General features: G+C 40.0%; 1 protein-coding gene across 2 annotated transcripts in view; it reads right to left on the bottom strand.

Annotated features, from left to right (window-relative positions):
- LOC118415372 (coiled-coil domain-containing protein 146-like) overlaps window positions 1-25,014 on the bottom strand; it is a 56,297-nt gene that overhangs the window by 11,980 nt on the left and 19,303 nt on the right. For both annotated transcript variants that reach the window (XM_035819929.1, XM_035819930.1), the window contains exons 3-14: window positions 13,234-13,316; window positions 12,195-12,404; window positions 11,810-11,867; window positions 8,611-8,754; window positions 6,885-6,917; window positions 5,937-6,010; window positions 5,601-5,688; window positions 4,957-5,096; window positions 4,228-4,510; window positions 2,687-2,857; window positions 1,272-1,360; window positions 617-781 (exon numbers count right to left, since the gene is read on the bottom strand). In XM_035819929.1, the coding sequence (XP_035675822.1) occupies window positions 617-781; window positions 1,272-1,360; window positions 2,687-2,857; window positions 4,228-4,510; window positions 4,957-5,096; window positions 5,601-5,688; window positions 5,937-6,010; window positions 6,885-6,917; window positions 8,611-8,754; window positions 11,810-11,867; window positions 12,195-12,404; window positions 13,234-13,316 (1,538 nt within the window). The remainder of the gene's footprint in view (window positions 1-616; window positions 782-1,271; window positions 1,361-2,686; window positions 2,858-4,227; window positions 4,511-4,956; window positions 5,097-5,600; window positions 5,689-5,936; window positions 6,011-6,884; window positions 6,918-8,610; window positions 8,755-11,809; window positions 11,868-12,194; window positions 12,405-13,233; window positions 13,317-25,014) is intronic.

Here is a 25,014-nt window from a genome sequence, read left to right on the forward strand (position 1 = left end):
CCCCTCTTGTCAAACAGTGCTGTTTTGACAGAAAGTGGCTAGACGCCAGGAGCCGTGAAAAAAACGTCAATGTTAGTTACGAGAAAGGAAGTCAGCACGTGTACATAACAGTGTGCAGTTGCAGCATGTATGTACAAAATGTACAAGGTGTATGTCAAGGATGCAGTGTTCAAGAATGTACGTCTTAAGACCATTTCTCACTTCCGTTGTCAAAACAAACAAATCCTAGACAGGATACTGAAAACTTCATGGCCACCTTTGGTTATGCTTTCTCAAGGCACTCTACAATATTGTCCATATTCAACCTTATGTTGCACTTGACTGCAGGGTTCTAGCCAGTATTTTGTCCATTCCATCTTGTGACGGACAAAATTGGCATGTAAAGATTCTAATTCAACCAAGCTAAGTCTTCCAGCAAAATTTGCCCCTCAAAATAAAGGAAATAGCATTTCAGAGGGTCTAGATTTCAAAATTCCCGTAAAGACCCTAGGTGCCTTCGACAAGATTTCCATCCCAAATCCAGGAGAGGGAAAAAAAATTTAGGCTGGCTAGAACACTGATTGATCATACTTTAAAGCATCCCATTTAGTTCAGAGGTAAAGACCCCTGTTCTTACCTGTCTTTGTTGTTTACAGCCGTTCTCAGGATCTCAATCTCGTTCTGTAGAATTTTGATCTTTTCTCTCATCTCCGCTGCCCGTTGCGTGCTGGTCTGGATCAAGTTCACGATCTTGTTCCTCTCATTCTTGATGATGTCGTACATCTTAGCGAAGTCCTTCAGCCTGTATGAACAACACAGAATCAAAGTGTACAAAATGGTACAGGACAGGTACAATCTGGCAATGTGTGCATGTTTCAGTACTGTCTCAAACTGTGTACTTGCCATTGACTGTAGTAGGGTCTCAGTGTCCATTTTGACATAAAAGTTTATCAACTAACTGCACATTACCATGGTGTTGAATGGCGTAGAAAACAACACTGAGAGGTCACGACATTTCAATTCCTAGCAATCCTGGCCAGACATTAGACACTTTACATGACTTTCTTTACTCCACCCTGGTGGAAATGGGTACCTGACATTGCTTGGGAAGGTGAAAGGCAGTGGGAGGAGAGGGATGGGCTCTGCTTCCCAAATCGTGCCCTAGACACAGTGGATCAACAACCCACCACCCCCACTGCCTTCAAAAGTCTATGGAACAATCTTTCTTTACATAAGTCATAATTGTACATATCTGAATAGTGTAGTCTAAGAACATTTCTGTGTCAGCTTACTTGACTTGCATCTCCTGGTGTTTCTTCTGGTTGTCTGTGATGGACAGCTGCTTGGTCTTCAGGTCCTCTAGAGCTCTCTGGTACCTCAACTGGGAGAAGATTAATATGTAAAGATAAGTTAATTATGTTAACGCTTCATACCTTAATTTACAAAACCCTTAACCATCTGTGATGGCAAAAGCTTTGATACAGTTCACAATAACTGGTACCTCAACTGGAAGACGGTGTCATACAACTCAGATTCATTTATTTCTATATCTATACCGAATGCAGCTAAAGGACTTAAGAGCTGATGTCTGAAAAAACCAAGCAAAATCAAAAAAAGTTGGCCAAACTAAAAAAATCAATTTTCCTTAAATTTTGTGTGGTGGTAGGGCCTTGGTCCAAACCTACAAAAATGGCAAAGTTTTAGATCTGCAGTCAACGGTTGCCATGGCAACGGCCATTTTTCAAAATTGCGGATTTTCACCAAGGGAAGGCCTTAGTCGCGTACAAAATAGACCTTCTTTGGACTCATGTAGCCCCCACAAATTAACACATGTTATTACCCATATTCTAATACAAAAAATGATATATAGTGATGCTCGAAATATTTTTGTAGTGAGGTGCAGCAGATGTTTAAAAATGATGTGTTTTCGTGAATTTCCAAAATTGACAAAAATCCATTTTTTTACCATTTTCATTGACCATTAGCTCATTAAAAGGCAAATCAATTTGCTTGATTTTTGGCACAGTTATAGTTTGGACCTTAGAGATCTATAAAGATAAAGATCTATAGAGCTTGTTTATGTCATGCTTTACAATGTGGAGTAACAGAGAGTAATCTCTTTCAACTAACAAATATCATCAACCTTTTCCAGTCAACCCAAACAACGTTGGGCAGCAATCTAAACCATTTAAGTATCACACAAGCTGAGACCATTTTTACACACATATGTATGAGTTCAACAGTCTCAGTACACCATGCATATGGCTGCTGGCAGATGATACATATAGCAATACAACACAGTGTAGTCTATATCACCCTAGGTACCAGCCCGACCACGGGTCGGATCGCCCGACAGCCAAAGGCCGGAGGGTGATCAGACCCGCAGGAGGGCTGGAACTGAGGGTGATGCGGAAAACACCGTGTTGTATTTTGTTTATGTCATACCCACCTGAGAAAACCCATGTTTTGATCTGAAATGCGCCAGACGTTGAAGTGTTACAACAGCAATGTTTCAACGGCCGAACCAGGTATTCGAATTGCCAACGGTGCCGAACTCGGCCCGCACGAAATGGTTTGATTTACTCGAAAGAAGCTGTGTGATACAACTTTCGAACCTGTGTGATACAGAAGTTATCACACGGTCCAGAACACCCGTATCGAACATTTTCGCGTCACAGGTATGACATAAAATGCAGTATATCTTTACCTGAGCCCTCTGTAGATCTCTGGCTTTCTGTTCCCTCTCGTCTGCCTTGATGGCGGCCAGTCGCTGCAGCTCCACTACCTCGATCCTCAGGTCACTCTGCTCGTACATCAGGCGCTCCTCTTCTGCTATCAGCTGTTCCACCTTCACTTGCTCGACTGACGTTAGGGCGTTCTGTTACAGGACAAGAGACAAGTATGATAATGTAGATTGTTAATGATGGCAATCTTACCCTAAAATGAGATCGCATAATTCTTGCTCATTCATGTAACATCTATTATCATAATACCGGTACGTTTACGACGATTTCTCTAGCCATACTGATTTGACACATTGTCAACGCATCATTTTCTCCAGTTACATGTTGCTGTTATAGGTTACCCTTGCCACTTCTTCTGTGTAACTTTTCTGCCACTCTTGTCCTGCTAAAAGCGTAATATTGTAATTGTAACACGCCGCGGAATTACACGGCGAACGGGCGCGTGGTTGGGAGGGGGTAAAAAATACCGGTAGGAAGAAACACGGCACAATTAACTGCCGCTATGTACATTTATACATCCTCTGATGTTCCTTCCTTTTCTGTCAGTAAATGCATAAAACATAAACCTGCATGAGCATACAAAATGTCATGAGAAAACGGACGTATACTGTCAAGAATTTTCATTTAACTTCTGTCCGTCACAACCGCTATGACGTAACACTTCACTGCTAGCGTAGATATAAAAATGGCGGGAAAATGGCTGCGTACGTTCAATTTTGCCCATTCAGTCATAGATCCGGGCTATTATGCAACGGTTCTTCACACTTTTACATGAGTTGTAGGTCACCAACAGAAATTCAAGATTGTTGTTGAATCATGTTCGTCTTGTGCCGTGAGCATGTGTAATTATGATCTATAAATTTGGCAATGAATGTGACAGTGTGTTCGTCCCACGACGAGCTGCCTACCCCGAAAAAGATACTGAAAACATTTGGCCTTGTTGTCTTCGAATGCATTGTTATCGATGCTTTGTAAATGATGTATTGGACACCTAGATGTCTGAAGTGTGTACAGCTCAGAAATAACTATTGTTGCATGTGTAGATCTCTTTAAGTTCCAGTATTTTGAATCTACCGGTATAAGTCTTACTACCGGTATTATGCCAATGCATGTTACAACTACATCTCATTCATTGCAAGAAACCACTTATATCATGCGTAAACTGTTGACAAAAACTGGAGAACTTGAAAATTGTTGAAAGTCCAATTCATTGTGTTGGAAGTTACAGGTCAAATCTGACACAGACTTTCAAGTTATGATACATGTACTATGTTTAAAGTTTATAGAATCACCAAAGACACTTCCCTGATGCACCTTATGTACAATGATATCGTATATCTTAATTCTGTTTGTGATACTCATCATATAATCAGAATGGGGACAAATAATTTGCTTTGCTTCATAGACCTCTTTGGTTCTACAAATATATTGAGAGGAGATATAATTACGGCACAATGTACATGTAAAAGTTTGTCCCTTCCTGACAAGATACACATAGTCTCACCTGTTGAGCAAAGTTTCTCTTGGTGGCATCCACCTCATTCTGCAGCTGTTTCCTCTTCTCCAGCAGTGTCCCATCATCCTTTGGTGTAGCGTCCACCTGCGCCTTGACCTTCTCATAGATGGACTGTGTGTGGGCCAGTCCGTCCAGCACGACCTTCGTCTGAAGCTCCACCTTCTTCAGGTTGCGGAGGTCGCGGTCCTTCTCCCGCTGGCGCCGGGAGTGGGTGTCGTGTTGGGTCTTCTTCTCCAGGTGGGTGTGTCTCAGGCTTAGGTCAAGGGTTGCCCTGCAATGGTGACATGGAAAGTTTTGTTTGACAGACCATTTAAAAAGTTATCAGGTAATAGTGTTAAAGGTGTCATCTGAGTGGACATGCCAAGCTGATCATGAATTGAGTGACTATGTATCTTTGTCTCAGGGTACAATGTAGCACAGCTGATTATCAGAATCATTGATCTTGAACAGTTAATTTTCAAAGCTGTGCTATCATCTTAACTGTTCTCTTGTTTATTATTGATGGCAACACAATGTTGCCAATATCTAAAAAAAGTATAAAATGCATTATCTTTTAAGAATGCCTTGATGAGCCTTGAAGTCAGTGGGGTATGCCTTATCATGGAGTTTTCAAGTTTAAACTAAAATGTAGAAAGTAGCAACATAGTAGTAAGGTCTACATGTAGTGCTAACATCCACACATATCAATCAGTAAGCCTCAAATACACTGTATCATACCTGTCTCCCAGCAGAACAGCTTCTCTCTCCTTGGCGACCTCGTAGTCCTTGTTGAGCATCTCGTACTCCTGTTGTCTGGAGAACAGCGCGTCTCGCTGGCGGTTCAACTCCTCCTGCACCTCTGCTTTCTCTCCCTCCACCTGGGGGCAACAGAAGAGAACGTTTTGGTTTTGGTAATGAAACCGGTGCCATAGCTACAGTAGGTGGTTAGAGTGTTCGTCTTGCATTTGGTAGGTCGTGAGTTCTGGTCCCCGGCCGACTCATTTAGCAAAGCCTTTAAAAAATACAAACTGCTTTCTCTGCTTATAAGCACTCAGCATTCAGGACAGAGTAGAACACGAGTAGAAGTTGAACACACAGACCACTACCAGTTGACTAGCTATTACAGTAACTGTAGTGACTGCACAAAGTTGTGTGGCCCAGGGCTACTGAAACAGGGATGGGCACCTCCCGAAGCACCGTCTGGTGTGGGGAGGACTACATGAACTGCAAGATTTAGAGTCTCATTATTAGTCCCGAAACCAATTATTCCCTTCAAGAACTTGAACTTCAAGAGTTCAGTGTGATTTGAATGTGAGTCCTTTGCCAGTGAACTTATATTTTACAAGTATAATATTCTATGAAAAGGAGGTTTGGTTGCATACCTGATTTCTCTTCTCCCCAACACCTTTGATAGCAACATTGAGTTCTTCTTCCTTCTCCTGTAGTTCCTTGCTGTTCTTTTCCACCTCCCTGTTGGTTGACAAGGTAAACAGTGTTTAAGAAACGTAACACTTGGATAGAGAGGTCGAACTTTCCGGGTTGGGGTTGGTTGCATGTACTATGTACTATGTACTATGTATCTAGTTGGTCAAATGACCCTTATCTGCATATTAACTTGACTAATGTGTTAGTGTCACTGAACTCATTACACTTTGTATGATTATAATGTATAGGATTCTAAGATGTAAAAGCAGATAAAAAGGAGGGATCTAACTTACAATTTCTTCCTGTTGGTCTTCTCTTGTTCCTTGGTGTACTGGGCTGGTAAGGTGTTGATTTGGACTAACTCTGACTGCAAACATGAACAGAAAAATTTAATATAAATATGGTTACCCTGATCTACAAAACCTATTTTAAAGAAAAAGTTGGCTATAAGTAGCAGCAAGAAGTAGTTCCCGTCATTCCACCCTGATGATGGTGTCTGACAGACACTGAAACGTTGGATGTAAGTTATTTTCTGGTTGTGCTAAAAGAACCTTACTATAAGAAAAAGTCTAGTTGTAAATTGGAAAATTACACCAATGTTACATGTCTAGTTAAGAAGGGGTGCATACAACTGTACTTGATTGAGTTTTTCCATTTTACGTTCTGTCCCGCAGATCTTTCTGACACTCAAATCGGTGTTGCGTAGTTTAATTTGAGTGCGTACTTTGATCAGGAAAATACGGTAAGATAGCCAACACCTCTTACACCTTCTGTTCTCAGCTATCAGTGCAAAGTGTTGTATGCTATAGTCTAGTAAAGTGTGAGACAAAATATATATTTCATACAAGGACTTACATCACTCTTTTCCATGCAACAGATGATGCAGTGAGACAAAAAGATCAGCTAAGCACACATTTGGAAACTTTAAGGTGTTATCTCTTTTGACTTACTTCTTAGCTCTTCATCCTCATCAACATCACATTAAGTGGAAAAGTACATCTTCAGCAACATTACAGGATACTTAAGTGGTCATGTCTCAACGATTAAGATACCAAGAGCTATACAAAGTCTTAAATGAAGATCCAGACTTGATCTAACACAGCTGCAGCTTTCCAAGATCTTGCGAATCACAGCACTATGGGTGACTACAGCACTATGGGTTACTACGATAGCCATCTTGACGTCAATCAGAGTAAGCCCCATACAAGCACAGGTCACCCTGTTAGCACGTCTTGGCTCACCTTCAACTTCTCCTGCTGTTCCAACTCAATCTCCTGTCAGGACACATAGAAGAAGAGATGCATTTAGAACATTAAAACATTCACTTCCTTCCCTTGGAAAAACCAGAAACAGGGACACTTTAAGGCCAGACTGATAGCCTAGTTCAAGAAAACTTAAATGTAGAAATTCTTTTAGGGAAGAGAATTATCTGATCATGATACTGATGATGTATCATCATGATGCAGAATACCAATAACTATAGGGGAACTTTCCTTGTTCTGATAGAATAGTATTTTACTAAAACAAGAAAAGTTTCCTTATATAATAGTATAAATACATACAGTTTGCAAAATTGTGTAGCCCTTTTGAGACAATAATTGTCTTTGTGCAGATACCTGTTGAATTTTGAAAGTTTTACCTCAGAGTCTATTATCAGTGTTTGAATGTCTAAAGATGGAAATCCACAAAGTATAAAACATAAGGTACCACAGTGACGGCAATGTTAGTGATACACATTAATGTTTGTATACATGTATGTGTTTGGATTTGTGTCCTGAAATTGTAACTAAAATTCCATATCACAATCTCACATTTTGACTTTCAGCATACAAATTTAGTAAGCAATGTTTTTGTTAATGATTTTCCTTTCAGATGGGACAAGTCCTCCTCAGATGCAGCCTTAATGACAGAGGACAAGACCTCAAAGTAATAGGCTTCCTTAAGTCTTTACTGCGGCCCCTGGGGAGTTGTTATCAAAGAAGATGGCACTTGGCCATCTGAGAAAATGTCAAAGGCAAACAAGGAAGCTCTGGAGGTCCTCCATTGTGTCAGATGGAAGCCCTCCCCTGCTCTATCCTGCTGTTCCTGTCTCCACTAGCAGAAGAATGTCTGGCGACTGCATGCCAGGGGATGGCCCTGACACTAAGGGTGGACATTTGTCTCTCTCTTCCTCCCTGTCCATGTTAGACTGTCAGCATGGGTGGCACAGTCTGTCCGTCCCTATAGGCGTCACATTGCCACAGGACACCCTCTTTGAAGTAGGGTTTTGTATCATTGTAGGATATTCTTTTGCCAATCATAAATCCTTCCAGATATCATTTTTGTGGCCGTTCAAAAAGGCACATGTTGCAAATTAGCTCTGAGAAAGTTGACTTTCGAGAAATCTCACGGTGACCATAAAACAGAGTGACCTCCTTGCCAGAGGTAACTTGAAGTTATCGACAACTTTTAAAGAACTGTTGTCAACTTAGCCTTCTTTCTACTGCCTAACCTACTGCATAATCAATACAAATTTGGGGCCAAATGGCTTCCTTAGCAGCCTAGAGGTTATACAGGGAGTACTGTCCTGGTGTCTTCTGTGTGTGACAGGGGAGGTACTGTGGTAATACTAGTGCACCTTTATTCCTGTGGTAACCTATATCCATTGACATCTTATTATTCAGGGATATCAAATCAACAGGTGGTGGTTTCAGAATGCAATATTTTCAAAATAGTTCAATTTGAAATTAGCGAAGTGATATCTTTAGATGCCCTGTTTTTTTAAATCATCGGATATAGGTTACCCCATGGATAAAGATAAAATAATGTTACATGACACATTGTATCTGATCATGAAAACTCTTACAATACCTAATGAATATATATTTGTAAGTTTCACATTCTAGCTGTTATCAGATCAATATGTAAGAAGCAAGAGAACTGAAAACGACCGATAAGTTGCTACCGCAGCGTTTTTTTGTCACTGACCAGTTCTTTGAGTTCCTCAGTGATCTCCTTCTGCTGTGTGTCCAAGTCCTCCCGCAGGTTCTTGGCCTCCTGCTGTCTCTGACTGATCTCCTTCTTAAGTTCCTCGATGACCTTCTCCAACTCCTTCTGCTTCTTCTCCAGTTCCTACATACACAGATCAGGTCAGGGTTTAGCTTCTACAGTCCTGTAGCTGTGTGGGGGTGACTTTTCGATAAACACAGACAAGAGCCGTAACTGCACAAACCAAAATGTCCTGTACAATATGTTGGGATGGCTCAAAGATGTACCAGTGCAACCAATTAGTTTCCAGATTGTTCAAACCTTCTTCCTCCAGCTAAATGAAGTATGTGCAATTACAAGACCTCCAGATGATCCAGAAGATCTATTGAAATATACTGCATGTAGAAAGAGATCTAAAAGTAGACTGATTCAGTGATTGTTAGGATTTTGTCTCGAGTAGGATTTCCTAAAAGACACGCTATCGTCCTCATGATGTATACATTTACATGTAGGATAGCTCAGTTGACAGAGTAGGTATTACATGAACCATTTAGCATTTACATGTAGGATCGGAAATCCAGCATTTAGTTAAATTTAATATTTGGTCAGGCAGCTCTAGGTGGTTTACCTCCTACATTACATAGCTAAGTCAGTATATCTGTATCTGTATCTCTACTTAGCCTTGCACACCAGGTTTGCAGACATGCTTTGCAGCAGCAGCTGGTTATATTGCAGTGCACCACTGCAGGCAAGTCACAATGTGCCTTGTATACAACTTGAATCTTGAATCAACAACAATAGCCATCAACATTGTATAGAGCAATCTAGTGATGATGTACAGTTGATTGAACTCATTGCCATCATGTAGGTGCATCCTGAGACTATTTGAGGTTTGGAATTAGATTATGCAAAGGTGTGGTGTGACAGGTCTTTCAATCTTTACCGGGAATGTCAATAAAGTTGTTATATAACTGTTGATAATAAGCTGAATCAGATACAGACTTTGCTTCTGGCAGGACATCTGAAACATTCCTCCTATCTTTGAGGCAAAGAGTGCCCATTGTCCTCGCATCTCTTCAGTACGGACAGGATTTATTGTGGGTTCATTGACCCCAAGATGGCAGCCAAGGCGTAATGAGGGGAGTACTGTCCAACCCTGTGCCAACATTCCTAACCTTTTCCTTTCAGCAGCAAGACGCATTTGGTTCATTCAATTTGCGTGCAAACATTTGATAAAGGTAATTCTGAGGCATATGACCGGCATAATGGCCAAGCGAGTACAGTGATTGCCTTGCATTCTGTAGGTCATAATGTCAGTCCACGACCGAATCATACCAAAGACTTTAAAGATGGCTGTTTTCTTTGCTAAGCACTCAGCATTGATTTCAATTTAAAGTTTCCTCTATCAATAATCTACCTGCCTTCTGAAGGATGTAAGCTTCAAAGTTCATCTGCGTTCAACTGTTTCATAAAGTTCATTCATTATCGATCTAAAATTGTAATTTTCAGAGCATAAAGTGACATCATATAAGTGGTATATCAATTTCTTGCCAAAGACTGGAGTTGTAAGTTAAAGTGGTAAATGTGGCAAATGAGATAGTGAGTACACATGTCTTAGGCCACATTCCAAGGCCATGGTCAAGATAAAATCAAGCTCCAGTGAACATCTTATCTAAAGAACTGTCTACGCGAAGTTCAAAGAAGGATTCCGAAGCTTAATTCAGAAAAGCTCCTTTTGGACCTCCATGGTTGACACATTGTCAGAGATTTAGTAGATACCAGTGGTTTAAAATAGTTCACAGTAGGTTAAGGTCAGAAGGACAGACAGCCTTGTTACTGTGTCTACCTCATAGGACCAACCTTGACAACTTCTTCCTTTTGATCTCATCCTCATCAGATGAGCCTTTTTTCTTAAACTTAACATTACTGATCTTTCACTACTAGGACAATGAAGGGTCTGTGAACATTTTATCACACTTGGCGGACAGTCTGTGATATTAAACACTACGTTTCCTTTGGCAACAAAAGCATATATCTTTATGTTATGGCTAGAGTTAAGTCAGATGGTCAACTTTGGATGTTTTGCAATCTTTGAGGCCGATGAAGAAAGGAAAGCTTGGGAAATTAGAGAACTTCCTAGACATAACTTGTTCTGTTTTTTATCTGTCTTTGATAATGAGCCTTCCAAAATGTCAACTTAGTTGCTTCTTTGAGTTACCTAAAATTTACTTGCCAAGAAAATTTGTGGGTTGCTTTCTAAAGATTCATCAGGTAAAAATCATGTTACCAGACAGTACAGTGAAAGCCAGTTAATTGCACAACGGATAATCGCACAGTTCTGTGAATTGCACGAAACCCCCAAATCCCACGGTGGTGCAGCCCAGCTTAATAACTTCGCTTTATTGCACCATTCGGATAATTGCACGAAATACTCTGGAAAATTGGGTGTGCATTTATAAGCGGCTTCTTCTGTATTTGAAAAATTAATTTGACTTGAAGTTCTCTCCTTTCATGGAAATGTAAATGAACTATCATTAGATGGATTTTTATCATTAGATGGATCAACACTTCTGAGGCACTACATTTTCTTGCCAAAAGGACTGCATAGACACTGTACTGTACATCCGTATCAATTGCTTCCAGACTTCTTCAGACCATGACAGGCTGATGAAGAGCAAATGTCCCGTTTTACTATCGTTGCCAAATTTGCTCTCACACTAATGGGGGACTATAAACTTTGTGGTAACTTACCACAAAGTTCATACTCCCTTACTATTAAAGATTCCGCGTTGGAACGCCTGATATTCTTAGAAATCTGTCTCCTTCTTTTTTTACTTTGTCATACATTATACAATGAAGATTTTTGTGACTGAAACAGCATTAACAGTAGTTCTAAGAAAGATACAAAGTTTTGGCATGCCTTTAAAAGCAAGACATGATGTTCAGATATCTAAAATATGAGCAGAATTGTTCCATCTAAGTTTCTAACTTATTTTTTTGTAAAGAAGAAGGAAGTCAAAATTGGTTCATTGCTAGCATTGGCTACAGGCAAAGTGAAAATGTTAATCCAAAGTGTTTTTTTTTTCATTCTTTTCTTACTTCTGTTGTTTTACTTCATCCTAAATGAACTTTGCTTGTTTGCTCATGATTATTCTTGTTGTATTTTCTTATGAGTAATTCAGACGTAATTTTTTCTTACCCCAGGTTTGGGCATTCGGGAGTATTCCCTCTCGAGAAGCCGCTTCTCTTCATGGAGGCTGGAGGGAGAACAAATTTCACCATCAAAATTTGGCAGAACTGCAACCCACGCTTCTCACAGATAGCTAGACATCTGACACGCATGTAACTTTCACATATTTACTGTCAAGCAGTCTCAAGATGGTAGATTTCTCCTGCACACAACGTACATGTACAATGTAACTATACAAGAAAGCAACAACCTGTCTTTCAGAATATAAGTCAGCTATGGATGACACAAAAGAAGGTTGTTTGAATCATCAATGCTCTTGTCCATCTTTGTAACCCTAAACTCGACATGGCTTTCTTTGCCAAATTTCATCCACAGTGATCTCAATTTGTCTTACTTGTCGATCTTGTACTTCAGCTGGTACTCCCTCTCGTCCGTCTGTGCGAGGTCGTTGTGGTGCTTGAGCAGCTGTGCCCGCAGCTTGCTGACCTCGGTGTTGGCGCTCTCGGGGAAGTTGTCTGCCTTCTCCAGCTCCACCCTCTGTATTTCCAGCTCTGCTGTGTATGTCTTGGCATCCTGGAGCAGCTTCAGCTCGTTATCTCTGGTACTGGAGACAGGAGGGAAGATCAGGAGGTGTTAATACATCAAGGCTCAGTCTCAAGCTTAAAATTTTTTTTTCGTCCCACTCATTGTTTGGCAGCCCATGTTGTTGATTTTCCTGGTTAAATGTCTCAAGTTAAGCTTACGACTCGAGACTGGATAGACTCACGTTAAGCAAGTACATTTTTAATAGTTTCATGCCATTTTAGGGATGGATCCGCTAAAATCCTTTTCCATCCCAATTTCTGTCCCAGGACGGAAGGACAGATCCTGGGGACAGCCCTGCTATACATGCATGCTTCAGCTCGTTATCTCTGGTACTGGAGACAATTGGGAAGATCGAGAGGTGTCAAGACATCAGGGTTTTCTCCAGCTTGAAATTTTTTCCATCCTACTCATTGTTTGGGAGGCCATGTTGTTGATTTTCCTGGTTGAATATGTCATGTCAAGCTTACAAAAGTACATTTTCAACAGTTTCATGCCATTAGTGGGATGGATACGCTAAAATCAACAAGCAAATTTCTGTCCCAGAAGGGAGGGACAGATTCGTGAGACCGCTCTGCTATACATGCATGTGCATGACAGTTTGAAAGAGAGAGATCAGAGAGCATGAACCTTAAGCAAGGTTAATCTCCAAGCAGATTTTCCAGAGGCATAAGACAGCCAAGCAGTGTCTAGCGGTTGGACTGTGCTTTTGATACTGTCTTATACCACTGGTAAATCTGGGCTACAGGGATATTGTCCACGGCATTTGCATGTATCATGTAAGATTGACAGTAGTAAAGAATTCTTGGAAGTCTCATTTGTGTGAAAGAATAAGAAACACCACCACCAACCCTCTCAGTGTGTCGTGTAGCTCCGTGTACTTGGCCTTGAGGTTGGCAACCTGAGTTCCTGTCAACTTGCCTGCATGGAAGAGCTGCAAGAGGAGACAAAAAATTATGGCACAATAAATCTTACCAGCCTCAAGATTGATGTACATATAATCACTTTTATTTATTTTTCTGTCACATGTAAGTCTTAGTCAAAGAGGATTCAATTGTTTTAACCATACATAATGGTTGTCTTTTTTTATTCATTGATTAAATATTACATAAAGGGAAAGTATTTTGCTCTCTCAAGCTGGCTTTCTAAACAAGTTTGAATGAACTTTTACATGGACAAAGTCAAGAAAATATATTGAGAGCAACTACATGTAATATTTCAAGGTCTTCTGAAGGTAAGAAAATAAACTCAATCCTATTTTTCTTGCATCATGTCAGCAACTGGCATAGACTCTTGACCGAGACCATTTCTAAGTTAGATGAATGAACCATTTACTTAACGACCAATGTAAGATTCTCATGTGACACACTTTCATGTACATGTACATGTTTACAAATGTTAAGTGTGTTTTTAAAATATAACTCAGGAAGAAATATAGCCTAGACTACACACATCAATGCGAGTGTCTGGATCACAGTTACGGCATAACGACCACCCTACAGTAGATCAAGACTCACTGTCACTGACTGTTTTAGAACGAGTCAGCTTTATTTGCTCCTCCCAAAGCATTACATGTATTTGTGAGTACCACAAAAGATTTTAATGTACCAGAAGCCACCAATAACTCATATGTACAATGTTGGCACCAGACATTATAGTCAAGAAGGTACTACTACAAACTTCAATGAACGTGTGAAGTATCATCTTTCAAGCTTCATGAAATTATTATCAAAGATCTTCAATGACTTGGGATCAGCAAGCAAACATAGACTGTCAAACCTGTACAGGTGGCAACCTCTACATAAGGACCACCTGGCCAATGTTAAAATCTCTTTATTAGTTCCTTAGATAATTTTTCCATTGACACAAGCAATAAAAATCCTGTCTTTAGTGACTACATACCTGTCTAGACCAGATTTTACTGGTCCTGAGTGATCTTTTGGGGAAGTTTTAACTGTACTACAAACCTCCAGGGAGTAACAGTGACTACAAATTTGCTTTGAACCACAGTTGATGAGTGAGGAACACCACTGTTGAACTAAGCAACAAGACACATGCTCAGCAGGCTCAACATAATCTCATGTCCTATAAAGTTAATGGGGACTTTGAACTGCCCTGGTTTTGAAAAGACAAGCAGGAAGTGTTACATAAATGTCAGCCTCAAAGTCCACAACAAGATAACATGTTTCAGCTGCTGTCTATTGTCCTAGCAGGAGGAAGTGACAAGTATTAAAGCCTACCAAAGCCTTGATGCAGTGCAAAGCGGACTCAAACTGCCTTTGACATTATTACTGTAACAGTGTGACATTTTGCTGGGTGACATTGTGCAAAGGTTGCATGTAGGTGTGACGGTGAAATATAACATGCATTGGCATAATACCGGTAGTAAGACTTATACCGGTAGATTAAAAATACTGGAACTAAAAGAGATCTACACATGCAACAATAGTTATTTCTGAGCTGTGCACACTTCAGACATCTAGGTGTCCAATACATCATTTACAAAGCATCGATAACAATGCATTCGAAGACAACAAGTCCAAAAGTTTTCAGGTCATTTTCGGGGCAGGCGAGCTCGTCGTGGGACGAACACACTGTCACATTCATTGCCAAATTTATAGATCATAATTACACATGCTCCATTACACGCAGCCATTTTCCCGCCATTTTTATATCTACGCTAGCAGTAAAGTGTTACGTCATAGCAGTCATGACAGACAAAAGTTAAACGAAAATTCTTGACAGTATACGTCCGTTTTCTCATGACATTTTGTATGCTCATGTAGGTTTATGTTTTATGCATTTACTGACAGAAAAGGAAGGAACATCAGAGGATGTATAAATGTACATAGCGGCAGTTAATTGTGCCGTGTTTCTTCCTACCGGTATTTTTTACCCCCTCCCAACCACGCGCCCGTTCGCCGTGTAATTCCGCGGCGTGTTACAATTACAATATTACGCTTTTAGCAGGACAAGAGTGGCAGAAAAGTTACACAGAAGAAGTGGCAAGGGTAACCTATAACAGCAACATGTAACTAGAGAAAATGATGCGTTGACAATTTGTCAAATCAGTATGGCTAGAGAAATCGTCGTAAACGTACCGGTATTATGATAATAAATGTTAACTAAGTGCTGGCATGCAGTGTGTCTGTAGAGCCAAAGAGCTTAACAGATACAGATTTTAGGAACTTGTGCCTTCAAGTTCAAGTCTAATCAAAATAGTGTCAGTGATTGAAAACAAGGCATAGAGCAGACTCTTGGGTAGAAAATGATGAAGAAGACATAATAAAAACAGTAGAACATTGAAACCTGACCTAAACCTTTAGTCACTAATACATCATGGTGTTGATGGACAGAGGACGAACTGTGAAATTTTCTGTGACGGAAGTAGTCTGTCATGTCTACTTATTGTAATTAAAGCACAATCAAAGAACTTTTTATAAGCCAAGCCAGTCAGTTCAGTGGCACATATGCAAAATAGACTCATGACAGGTGAAAAACAACAACCTGGCACCCCATGTAGTGTTCTTTGTGACCTCTGTCTCAGCAGTATCCTACCATCAACTCAGTTGTCATAGCGCTCAGATAACATTCCTGACCTTGCACTTCTTACTTGCTTGAGCACGAACTGGGGATAACCTTCCACACCTTGGAGGATTGGTGGTTTATGGGATTATCTGAAGTGTGATCTAAACCTTGACCCAGCGGTTAATAAACATTGCCCGATCTCTCGAGGCCTTGGCCTGCGTTTGTGTAATGGTGCATGTAGGTGAAAAGAGGTCTGTAGTGAATTACTCTGACATCTGACAGCAAAAGGCTATCAGTTAACCTGGTGAAAAGAAGCAAAGACAGAAGAAGAGTTGCATCATTTAGTTTCTTCTCCAATCACAAAGTTTGAAAGAAGCAATCTTCAAAAATATTGTAGATTTCAGCTTAAACTGGATAGAATCCTTTTATAAGAATCCTCTTATTAGTGAACATCATTCCAACTTGATCAAGGTCAAATGCAACATAATTGTACTTGCTACATATAGAGATAGTTTGGTCAAGATTAGCATCTGAAATGTATAATAGGACTACCACCTTAGGTCTTCCTTTGAAGTGGTAAACTGTTCCACTTAAAATTCAGTTCAAGCTTGGTGGCCATATTGTGCCATTACTAGTACCCCTGCATACAAAATTGGTGCACTCTGAAGAGTGCAGCTTGAAAGCTGTGTAAAGTTTCTTATGCTAACCTCTTCCAGAATTCTTGTGTACTACCATAGACTTTGTCATGTGTGTGTCAAGATGTCATAGCTAGCTCCATTTTAACTTCTATCTATGACTTCATCACTGTACACGTAATTAGAAAAGAATCCAGCTTCCTAAAAGAGCTAGGTTGTGTCTCTCTCCTACACAATGTACAACGCCCACCTGCCCGCACTTGAACCTTCTCCTTAGCGCAGCTTCTAATCTACCTTTCCACCTTGAAGTGATTTGCCGTGACAGGTATGTGTGTCTTCCGTGTTCCGCTGGTTAATAATGTGCCCCACATATTGGCACCTCCAGAAGAAGTCATATAACGTCTTCTTTGTCACTGTGTGAACTTTTCTTACTGAATGCCTAGTGTCCTATTGCAGACCTGGACCTGAAGAATGCTGGGCAGAATCTTTATCGCACCAGGGCATGCAACCGTACAGTGAGAGATAGCCTGAATGGCCCAGGGTTATCAGGAACACTCCTGTGGATAGATGCTAGCAAAGGTCCTGTGAAATGCTACAAGTTCAAAGCACTATGCCGAAAAACAGAAACAATCTCTAAGGCTCTTTTTTTCTGCTGTGTGTGGAGTTAAGTACTATAGGACAGGTTCATACAATGAAAACTGGGCCGGGGTAAGTATTAGCTTACTTTAGGGAGGCTTGTGCACTCTTTGACATCCCCAAGTCAAATCGATTCTTCACACTCAAGAAAGATTTGTACAGATTGAAGTGATTGGAAACAGTCTTGAGAAATCCACTATGACAAAGTTGGATGATCTGATTAAAATGCCAAGGTGACACCTGTCATCACTATGATAGTCAGTGTACTTCTTTTTACTTCCATTAGGTCTGATACCAGTAAATTCAAGGTTATCCCCCCTCCCCAATTTATATTCCCTGCAAGCAACCAAATTCATAGGAGCTGGGCTGCCCTCATGGCCACTGAGGGAGGATTTCACTGATAACCCCTTTCAAGGTTGCAAGGTGGGAGTGAAGTTCTTATGGGAGACACAGGGCTCTGAAATGTGCAATCCATTTTCAAAGGATGTTTTCCATCAGTCACATTCAGTGCTGCATGATCACACCTTACAAATACAAGTTCTTGGCTGGGTTTTCTCCTAGGAATCTCTACTGATCTGACCCTCTTTTCCTCAAACTCTGTAAATGTCAGAACTGATGTAGAGTGTTCCCAGAACTGGCTTCAAATCTGGGTGAACTTCAACTTTTTATCTGTGCCAAATTCATTTCCCATTTGAAATCCCTGCCAGTGCATCAGGATCAAGTTTAGGACTAAATTTAGATCAAGAAGGACTGGTACTGGACCTCAATGTCATGGAATGCCTTTGACCTTCAATTAGTCAGGGCTGATTGCATCTTACACATCTCTACATACCATGGTGTGGGATACTGTCTGGCTGTCACACCATTCAATAGATAGTTGGATGCAGTCTGTTCTGTCTAGTTTGCCTAGTCACGACATTCAGCTAGCTAGTTCTCACGATCTTCTCTACAACTGCCAAATCTCTGCTTTCAAAGTACATTGTAATGCTAAAAAGGTCAGTATCAAACTACAAAAGGAGGTAAAAGAAGTTCACATTCGTTTTAACCATAATCAGCAGATAATACGATAAAGAACTCTAATTGCTTTTATAGGGAAGACCTTTTAGACTCTCCAACATACAAGAAATACAATGGAAGAGTCATACATTTCTTTCAATTTGTGAAGAGGCATGAGAGCCACTTCAAAGAAAAAACTGCAGCATCACAAGGAAACCCTCTCTCTATAGTGGGTACAGGTTTAGCCTACAGGCTTGGCAGTAACATCAGAAAACAAGGGGTCAGACAAGGACAGAATTCTCCTAGCTGTTTGTTTTGTTAATCTGAAGTTCATCAAGATCCTAGACCATGTTTTTGTCCATACAGTCAGGATGATACTAACTCAAGGAATGCATTAGACCACCATCACACTGTTGCTATTTTAGTTACAGTCAAACATTACCACATGTCTACATAGATATGCCACTGAAATTGTCAGCTACTAAGATAGAATTTTTCGCTTGGTTGAAGTTGTTGCAATTACGTAGTTAAGAATTACCATGTTTTTATTAGACATATTTGATATTACAGTAACTGCATTTTCAGAAGGGAAAAGAGATCCAATATTTTGCTTTGGATTACTCTCTTCTGAAGTTTGTTGACTCTATCTAGATCTCTCCTGAAGTTTTGGCTCTGGACATATAGGGTCAGAGAAAAGCCCAGGAATCAAAAGACAATACTTTCCTGTTTACATTTTCTCCGGATGCCGGTTCTGTTCTATCAATTACACTTCATTACCAGAATCCCATGTTATCTGGCTTCATCACTCAATAACTTTGTCACCTGAAACTTGAGTTTTCAAAATAAATGTCCTCTTGTTTATCCAAATTAGGATTCCAACTTTGATGTGGCATCCTTTCAGGAAGGAAAAATTTACTAGAAATATATCTCGGGCATGGCCACTTGCTAGACTTGACAGGAAGGAAACATATCATATATAATGTTACAAATTATTACAATGAATGAAAGACCTTTATTGCACATTTATACTTAATATATAGAGAGAGGCTAAGTACAAGTGGTAGTGATAATAGGGCACAATTTCTGACAATTCTGATACAAGAAAATGGTATCTTACAACTGCAACATCAACAGAGACTAATACATGTTAGTACGTACAAAAGTTCAACTTCTTCTTGCTTTTTAGACAGTTGGTTGTAAGCATTAGGACAGATGATATCAATGTTATAATATTGCACATGGAATTTGAATTTTTCCATGTTATTTAGATAGAAGAAATCAGAAGTGTGTCTTGTATACAATCAAGGAGGACATTTCTCTCTGTGGTGTATAAAGTTGCCTTCGCCATTATAGCCAGGTGGACTTCTTTAACCCATGTCTACCAAGGAACAGGTGGCAGAGATTATCTCGGAGATTAAACTTAGCCTGCTGAGCAGTTCTATCTCAGGGGAAAGAGGCCTAACCAGAAGATTAGTCATCCTTGGCTGTAACATGAGTTTATCTTTAACCTTGAACCCCAGAGGTTGATAGTGTCAAGTTTGCTAATGAAGAGCACAAGATGCACTTGGAAATGATCAAAGTTAAAGACAACTGTGTGAAAATGACATCAGTTCCACATTTGATAGGCTAGGCTAGGGATAGAAGAGGAAGAGGGAGAGATTCATTAAATGGTAATTTGGAGCACATTATGCACAGAGGTCCTCAACTCTGTACAAATGATGACCAGTTGTCATTTGGCAAGTCAGTCATCCATTATAGTGCTCCAAGAAAACCATGACATAGGAACCTTTATATGTCCAGGTTTGGATTACTTACTTCCTTTATGCCTGAGGTTTTCTATGCATGAGGGATATAGCCGGCCAGACTGGCACACTTGGACTACCGGTACATGTGGGGCATAGACGTAACCTTCAGACTGATGTCTTTTGTCCGAGCCTGTTCTAGGTCAGCTAAAAGCTTGCCTGTGGCTATGTCTGAACAAGGAGGTTAAAATAGTCTGAAAGAAACATGGATAGCATTCCACCTATCAGACTGTAAGGATACCAGAATTCTTTCTATGGTGCAGGGACCTCATGTACACTTATCCTTAAATTTCTGAATAGTAATAAGTATAGCCTGTATAGATGCTATAACATTTTTCCTGTGTGTCATGTTGTCCTGTTATACATCTTAACAGTCGACTACAGGAAGAATAGCTATGATGTAATGTTACATTGCCAAGCTAATTGAGGATCACTATAAATGAATAAACTTAAGGTAAGCTTGTTTTTTCTCATTTGATCTGGAATGCACAAACTGCTTGATGCAAAGCAGCTCAGAGAATGATCAAGATATGCACTTATCATACCCAGTAGTGAATACCAACCATTAAAAATCAGTTTTTAATGTCAAAGCAACTGGTCTTATCACAAGGCTCTCCAAGTTGAACAAATGATAGCACTACAAATAAAGCCACATACCATAAATTTTCATAGGACACATCTGAAGCTGAAGGGCAAAAGTCTGTAAGCAGGATTCTGACCTATAGTTTGTAGAAGCTAGCCAGGCAACTGGAAGTACTCTGACCACTGGGACTTGACCCTCCTTGACCTCCTGATGGCCAGAGGGGTTTGTCCAGGACTCCTGCTGGTTAGTAGGGACAACATTTTAGAACTGGCTGATGTCATCAGACTAGAGAGTACTTATCACCCTTTCCAAGAACCCTTGACTTTAGGGAGAAAGCCCTTGACGTGAGGAAATCCTGTTCAACACTTTTTGTACAGGCATTTGAGTATCTATAATATTTACCTTCACCAAGGATGTTGAAAGAACGTCTTTTAACCACTGTGCCTTCACCAACAAGTTATATTATCACTATTTATCAATATTAGTGCTATTTGTTTGTGGACAGCATAACATGAAAAGTCATTGATGGATCTTTGTGATATTTGTCATGTTCCTTGGAACTTTATCTGGTACTGCAACAAAATTCCCAGTTTTCATATCTTTTTTGTTGTTGTTGTTGTTGTCCTCATTTAACGTCTATTATTTCGCTAGACGTGGTCTCTTGGAAATATCTGATGTTCTGGGGGTTGTCTTTTTTAAGTGGTAGATTGCTCTTGGGGCAGATAGTAAGTGGTTTGGGTTTAGATTCCTTAGTCTTTATTTGTAATTTCATTGATTACAGTTTCGTGGCATTTCATAAGCCATACAATAAGAGTATGTATGGAATAATATTTGTACATTGCCAACATAGCATCCATATTCCGTGTATGCTTTTGAAAACACGATGTAGGCCCATTTGACTTACATGTACTGTGAAGTAAACTATTTCTCTACAAGAGCACTTCTGCTAACCATTGCATTCTGGATGTGTTATGTTAACCACAGAAGAATGTGCATCTCCCCAAAGATTATCCCTCCACTCCACCAGAGACTGGCGGAAACATCTCTCCAAGTTTACACTAATACTGCTGTTGCTCTGTCCTCCTGGATGCTGTGAAGTAGAGACCACTTCTCTGTAGGGGTGCCCTGCCCTCTGGCCTGGTAATCCAGACACTTGATGTGGATACCACTTGTCTGCCTAGCTGTGATATATGGGGTCTGCTCTAGTGCCTGCTCTTGACCTCTATCTGTCACCCTAGATACCACAGCACAGACAGGTCACTCCTCCCTGCCCCCCTCCCCCTCCAGGCTGAAATGATTTTTCAAGGCTGTGTCAACCACATTATAAGGACCCCCAGGGAGCAGAAAATCCATCATTTTCTGGAAGCTTGACTCTGCTGATTCCTCTCAAAACAACCATACTTCCCTTGGGTAAAGTCAACTGGCTATCAGTACAATTGGAAGGCTCCAACCAAAAGGCACTAGGCATCAACATGTTTTTGTGATAAAACTGTGAAAAGTCAAAAAGAGATTAAATCTATGGTTGTCAAAGTGGCTAAGAATAGCATACCTAGATGTAAGACATTAGGAGTTGTTTCGAAAGTTTTTACATCGGAATCCTATTTTTCATAGTGTTGTTTTCATCAATTCTGATATTGAACTCCTCTTTATCCCTTTTCTACATCACTTTTTCGCCTGCAAACACCAATCCAAATTAACGGATTGCTTAGTAATTTTTTAGTTTTTAAGTTTTGTCAATAAAACTTGATTCACAAAACAGTTTTAACATTCCATTTGCTCCTACAAGGTTTCTGTTGTAAATTAGTTATCTTAATCTGATCTTTTTGGCTCAAATCCCTCTTATAGAAGACAGGCATTGCAAGCAGGAGTTCATTCTGAGGAGTCCCCATAGGGCAAAAGTTCATTCTGTGAGGAGACCATGATAAGTAGTACTTATTCCCTGCAAAGTCTGATGTTCCAAATGGGACCCAATCCTTGACAATGTTGTTTTCTAAGGTACTGCTGTTTGTTTTTAGTTTAGTCATTTCAACAACTTTAAAGCTCCCTGGTCAGTTTAAATTGAGGTTACTCCAGGACAATTTTCTGAGTGAGTGGAAAGGGAGGTTTATTGACTCCACACTAGTCCATGACAATTTAACACTAATGTGTTGTGTGAAGTCCTTTTGTGCTTGTAACGGTCTGCTGTTGACACTCTCTCTTTGAGATGGAAATTATTTTCTACAAAGAAGCTCCAGACTTTAGAACAGAAGACTTTAGGACAAGCAAGGAGGTTAAAAAGTCTTTGAAACATTTTGAAAGATCACACTTTTGCTCTTGAAAATGAAAAGCTATGTTGGAGTAATTTGATTGAAAAAAATGTCTAAATTTGAGCTGAAAGAATGTACCGTGTAACAATCACCATACGCCTTAGCCAGACAGTCTGGAGAAGTGACATTGACATTATCATTATTCTCTGTCTGACACAGTCAGACAGATTGACTGCCAGCTGCACATTTTCCTTGGCAGAATGCAAGTCAGTCTGTGTGTCTGAAGACAAGGCTCAGCAGTGCAACAGGACAGCTTGGCAGGCAAATGACAATAGCGATTAAAGTGGAGATATTTGTAGGCTGTATGGCAAGTTATCCAGGTAGGCAGGGTGGCAATGTTCTGTAAGAGCCAAGTGCATGTTGGTTAGGTGCAACATACAGAACAGACTAGCATTTTGCTAATCTCCAAGCAGATGTACGTAGCAAGGCAAAATTGTAACATTTCTGAAGAGCCAGGCTCTGCCAGAGAGCAGACATTTGGGGGGGAACTGGAAGCTTGAGAAATATTACTGTCTTTTCTTTCAACATCTTCTTGGACAGTAGCATTTTGCTGCTGTGTTACTGACCACACTGCCAAAACATACATTTGTTGTAGCCAGAACAGATTGTCCTCAATTTTTTCTTGCATCATCAAAAGTTGACAGTGAATGATTGATGGGTGTTGACCAATCCATCAAAGTGTTGACCAATCCATCACTTGGGAGTAGAGATGTCAATCAACTATAATCCAGCCCTGTGGTCCTTGAACCAAAATACTGTGGTTGTTGCAAAAATTAAGATATGATTCTATACACTATTAGAAAGATTCTGAAATAGTCTAAGCTTGCAGATAACATTAGGCATCAACTATTGTGTGGGTTCGAATGCGGAAAGGTATCTAAGGTAGACCTGTCATCTGCTTATATCTGTATTGATCATGATTATGTTGAATATCTATTCAAGGCTGAAGGACTCAAGACACATTCCACGGTAAGTTATATTTTCGTGAACAGGGCTATGATATCCAACAGGGGGCACGTACAAAAACACAGGCACCCCTGAACATGACAGTAAGGACATGATGACAAATTACAGTGAGCAATGCTGGAATTAGACCTTACCAAATAGAAAACTGAGAAGAAAATTGATATCAAAAATATTTCTTTAATGGACAAATATTTCTAAGGGAGGAATGAACTTGAGGAAGTTAGAGATTGAATTATTATGGTGTTGTCAATGTAGCCTATTGTCAAAGGACTGTTCTCTTTATTAGGGCCCCCTTTCCACTAAACTGCTATATGATGCTAAGCAAAACTGGTATGACCCTTGGTTGTACAATAGTTAACTAGAATATAAGGCACAGTGTATGGTTCAAAAGACAACAAAACAAGCAAAACGATCTGTCAAATCTTTGGTTCAGTTGCTTGTCTACGGTCGCAGCCTCTACTAGAAAGCCGTTGTAACCCATGCATCAGTGTGTGGTCTTTGAAGTCAATGGTTTGGATGAGTCATTCCAAAAAAAACCTTTTTGAATCTTCTATACGGGCGACCTCTCTCTGCATTTCTGACACCGCTAAAAGGTGGTTTCACTTAGGACAGGAAAAAACATTATTGTAAAATGGCTGAGTACCAGCAATGATGCATGTAACAGATATAAGTCAGATGGAAAAGATCAAGGCTCGTCAATCTTGTGCGCTTTCATACAGAAGTTGAGAGTGTTGCGGCTGATCATGAACATGTGAGATTTTATGCCGCACATCCTCGTATATCTGGCAACAAAAATACTGATACAAAAATGAAAAAACAAATTAGCTGGATTCGTTATTGCTCATTTTGGGCCAAATAATTTCAAATGATAGGCATAACAGGTTGATCTTTTTAATGACAAGTCTAACAGCTTCAAATGCTTTCAGGAAATCTCCTAGTTTGAGTGACATCCTGATAGTGTAGTAACTTAGACCTTTCCGAACATGTTTTTATTCCCAGTTCACATGCACTTCATCTCATATTCCTTATTTTAAGTCTCTCACAAGTCTACAGATAACTTTAAATAGACCCGGCATCCGCTGTGTGCTAATATATTTATTTTTGGGCGATATGGATCCGTCCTGTATACATCTATTTCAAATAATTCTTATAATGGAATCAGCTTCGAAAACATCAGATA

This window comes from Branchiostoma floridae, chromosome 5 (assembly GCF_000003815.2).
Source record: "Branchiostoma floridae strain S238N-H82 chromosome 5, Bfl_VNyyK, whole genome shotgun sequence".
Classification (NCBI taxonomy): domain Eukaryota; kingdom Metazoa; phylum Chordata; class Leptocardii; order Amphioxiformes; family Branchiostomatidae; genus Branchiostoma; species Branchiostoma floridae.